This window comes from Parasteatoda tepidariorum, chromosome 2 (assembly GCF_043381705.1).
Source record: "Parasteatoda tepidariorum isolate YZ-2023 chromosome 2, CAS_Ptep_4.0, whole genome shotgun sequence".
NCBI classification, from domain to species: Eukaryota; Metazoa; Arthropoda; class Arachnida; order Araneae; family Theridiidae; genus Parasteatoda; species Parasteatoda tepidariorum.
The window spans coordinates 102624318-102628896 of NC_092205.1; the positions used below are offsets into that span (position 1 = coordinate 102624318).

General features: G+C 27.9%; 1 protein-coding gene across 2 annotated transcripts in view; it reads left to right on the forward strand.

The window, feature by feature from the left end:
- LOC107440682 (uncharacterized) overlaps window positions 1-4579 on the forward strand; it is a 42293-nt gene that overhangs the window by 7252 nt on the left and 30462 nt on the right. Inside the window, exons 1-2 of one of the 2 annotated variants that reach the window (XM_043055195.2) lie at window positions 516-667; window positions 2726-2836. In XM_043055195.2, the coding sequence (XP_042911129.1) occupies window positions 2833-2836 (4 nt within the window). In that variant the 5' untranslated portion in view covers window positions 516-667; window positions 2726-2832. Of the gene's footprint in view, window positions 1-515; window positions 668-2725; window positions 2837-4579 lie in introns of those variants that run through there. The other variant, XM_071178078.1, reaches the window with a different exon arrangement.

The following is a 4579-nucleotide window of genomic DNA, read 5'->3' on the forward strand; positions in this document are numbered from 1 at the left end:
TAGGTCATCAAAATCCGGGCTTTACTAATGAGTAATATTTAGTTTCCTTTTATTCCAATTGCATTCCAATTACCAGAAAGAACCACCTTAAAGACCACAATACAAGACGAATGGGAAAAAGGCCGCTAACGGCCCCAGGCTCCCAGATATATTTCAATGATGATATCTAATGAGTAATACCTCGTGGGGAGGTGAGGCAGTCTGCCACTAAAACCTCTTCTTTCTCTGAAATTTGTTTGTTTAATCTCGCTACTTAATTTTAATTTTCACTCAGTAAATGTTACTGAACTCCAACTTTCACCATTCATTTGCGCTTCGGCGATTTATTATTCATTCCCACTCAGATGAATTAGTTAGAGCCCCTGGCGGGACTGATGCTAAGATAAGAGTATGATATGAGTATGAGTATCTAATGAGCACTCAGATGAATTAGTCAGAGCCCCTCGCTGGGCTGATGCTAAGATAAGAGTATGATATGAGTTCTATGTAAGAGGTAGACATAATGTACATATATAGTCTCATTTTTAAATACCAAGACTGATACCGTGCGGGATTCTGTGGTTTCAAAGAACTATAGCTTTGTTCTAAGGATTTTCAAGTAATAAATGGATTACAAGTGATTACTTAAGTTTGCTTATGGATGACTTTTTCTTTCGAGAACTCAGAAGTAAGTCTTTGTAACTGTTCTAACTTTTACATCTGTCTTTAAAATTTTACTACTTTGATGCTGTGCTAGTAATTGTCAATTATTTGGATTTGCTTTAAGAATAATTAATATACCTAGTATAATAACGCACTCTTGGATAATTTAATATTATTCTTTATCTTTTGATAAGATATTAGCTTGTTTAAAGTATTAGTTTTCAAATTGATTATTAATCTATTTATTATCGCTTAATTAAAACCAGATTTATCTTGTTGTGTAAAACTGACTTATCATATTGCTTATTTTCCTTTATGGAAAATAAACTAAAGTTTACGAAACAAGTTTTTAAAATTTAAATAATTGCTATGTTTTATTTATTTTTAATAACATATTAAGTAATTGCAAATTAAATAATTGCTATTTTTTAGTATTAGTAACATTTGATGAATGTGTGATTCCAGACATTGTACATACTTAAACATTGTACTTACTGTTTAAACTTTATCCTTTTTTTCCCCTAATATTTAATTAACTTACTGTTTAAAGCCTAATGTAATTCCCACTCAATGCTAAGAAATATTTATACCATTTGTAGACGTTTGTATATTTTACACACTATGTTAAACTTAGTTACATAATCTTTCCTTTTATATTCAAATTAGTTTTAATCCCAATATTTCAAAAAATATTAAAGATTAATATTTTAATAACGATTAGAGTATCTTAACTTTTAACTAATTTAAGAAGCGAAAACTTACTTGGTTAAACAAAAGTTTCTATATTGAAGGCTTCTTGCGATCAAATTATTTTAATCTGTCACACGAATTCATTTCAATTCAAAGAAACTTCATCTTTTTAATTCAATAAGTCGTTAAATAATAGATTGAAAAATTTCTCAATTTAATTGTGATTATCTTGTCTGCAGGCTTTGTTCCATCTGTGTAATTCCTGGGATAAATAATGGTGACCTACGTATTGGTTAATAGAAATTTTAACTGTAGCAATGTTCCTCAAAATTTAAAATTAGAATAGAAAGATGGTGTAAAGATGGAAAATATCAAAGGGCTGTATAATTTTCAGATTATAAATCTTCTGTACTTTGACATATTTACTAAGGCATAAAAATTAGTAAATCTCTTGCTTATTTATGTTAAATAATTTCGTACTAAAACACAATCAGATTGTTATATATAAATTACTTGTTGAATACATAAATGATTTTGCATACATTGTTGGCTTATTCTAAATTTATGTGTAATCTATTCATGATTTTTAAAACTGTGCAAAGAAATGCGTTGTAAGTTTCTAAGAATAAGTTGTGGAGGCTACTACGTACTTTAAATTTCCTTCGTAGATCAACCATGACATCTAGCTACGAACATAAATCTAAAATTGTGTTGGATCGTTCGGTCATTTTCTGTATAATTTTTCATGACTTCTAAAGTAAAATATATTTTAAAAATTCGAAAACAGTTAAAATGTCATTCAGACTAGAGAATAAATCTGTCAGAAAACTGTAAAATGAACTAAAATCTATAATTTCTCCAATTCTTAGCGGAGATTTTAATTGAACCGCATCAATATGAATCACCGAAATCTTATCATTGTCGTAGAATTAGTCTAATAGTATCGATATTAGTCATAAGTCAGCCAGCTTAATCCTTTCTAAAGCAGGGGTAAATATACTCACCACCAATTTTTAAAGACTTTGTGAACTTTTTTATCACTTTAAATTTAGGTCTCCATTTGTTAATAACTTTCTTCGAGTGCGTTTGAATAAAATTGGCAACCATTTGTTAGTTAATTTATTTCATAAACAAAGAAAAATAAAAGTCAATAAGTTCCTTATATAAGTCGTGGTAAATATGCTTAACACCAAAAAATGGCATTTTTATTAACTAAATGAGTTTGTTTTCTCATATAAACTGTTATTCTTATAAAGACTTCAATTGCAAAAATATTTTAATTTACCTTAGAAATAAATGATCCATTAAGGGATTAAAGTACATTACGTAAAAATATTTGTTGAAAAAGATACGCCATTGTGTACGCAGCATAATTTATTCTTATTTGTTACAGGATCCAAGAAGCTACCTTAAAATTGATGAGTCAGACAGAAAGTTTGGTTATGTAGATTGAAAAATAAATTCCTTTCAGAAGAATACGGTTATCATTATTAAGTAAAGATGGGTAAGTCCAGATTTATTTTGATCTGATCAAGAAATTTTTTTAAGATAAATTTTAACGTATTTACTCTAGCATTTTTATCATAGATTGAATTATAAAATACTTTAGACATTGAACTATTTCATAAAATAAACATATTTAAGGTATCAGACTTGTCGAAAATGGGTAATTTTGACGAAAATTGTTTATTCACGTTTGAACTTTTAATTCATTTGCCTTCCAAAGTCTTTAATTTTTGATCTCCGATATTTAGAAATGATATAGTAATTTTTTCATTCTTACGAATGTAGAAACTGAAGCATTTTTATGCTTTATTTGAGTAAATTAAAGGGTCAAACTTTTAATATTAAGTATATATTAATAGTTTATGTAGGACAAAATTCTCTAATTCATATTTTTGTTTTCTTGCAATTTAAAAGAATTTTATGAACGCTGATTTTTACTCAAGAAGACATGACCAAAATTTTTAAAGTAAGCTTTTATATTTTGCTTTTAGATTTTGTGTAATTTTAGCGATGAATTAAAAGCTAGGATGAAACTGTGCGTGTATGAGTGTTTTTTTTTTATTATCAAGCTTTAAGTATATTAAGTTTTCTTTAAAACTCCAATATTAATGAATATAGTTGTATTTGTCTTTTTGAAATGTAAGACTCAGAGCTCTAACATTAATCTAGAGATTTTGAAATTGATGCATTGCAATTTACCGTAGAGCTGTTAGCATGGCATGAAAAATGCGTAGTTTTTGAACTAGTTTCTTTTTAAAAAAATATTTTGAGCATTCTTAAACTTAAAATTTAATTTCAGGACACTGCTTACTAAATTTAGCTATATAAAATTGTGCAAATCCTTCCACTGTTAGCCCGACCGCAAGGAACTTTTAACTATGATCCATTTACCACTGCGTTAGTATTGAGCCCTACGTTAAATTTTGTCATATCTGAGACTAATTTTTTACCTTTTTAGTTTCTTGGTGGTGAAGGATAATAAATAAAATCTTAACTTAATAAAATCTGCTAATAATGAAAAAGGCTGATTAAATTTAGTTATTCGGCACAAAGCTCTAAAATTTAAACTGTCACAAAAGTTTTGTCAAATGTCTGTCTGCCCCGCTCTCTCAAAAGGAAAAATCGGGCAGTGGTGGATTGCGCTCAGTAATTGCCTAAATTATAACCCACACCCCTAACAGTATGCTGATTGCTCTTCCAGTTGTATTGCTCTTCCATATTGTAATCTGCAGATATTGTTGCAATAAAAAAATTTCTATGTTGGACAGAAATATTTAAATTTATAGTAATATAATTACACATAGTGACAGCAACCTTTGCCATCAAGTTTAAAATCGTTTCAGAAAACTTAACTACTGTTTGCAATTAGTGTGAAATAATGGTGTATTCAAAGATGTTTCACATAAAGTTAAATCTCCCTGTCATAACTATTAAGTTGTATTTGTCAGAAATGCTTTAAATCAAACTTTTAAAATAAGTTCAAATATTAACCCGAAAGTTTAAGATGACACAGACTAGTCAATAATTCACTTATTTCAGCCTTTTTTTTGAAAAAATTTGCCAAAAGTTAGATTTAGTAGTATAATTAAAAAAAAAAAGTATATAAAACAACAGTTATTAATAAGTGTTTCAGAAATTTTCAAGTTAGTGTTATAAAAAATTGATATTTATATTACATATCGATCAATAATCACGTAATAAATACCTCGAATTAAAAAATTAATTATCATTAATTGTTTAA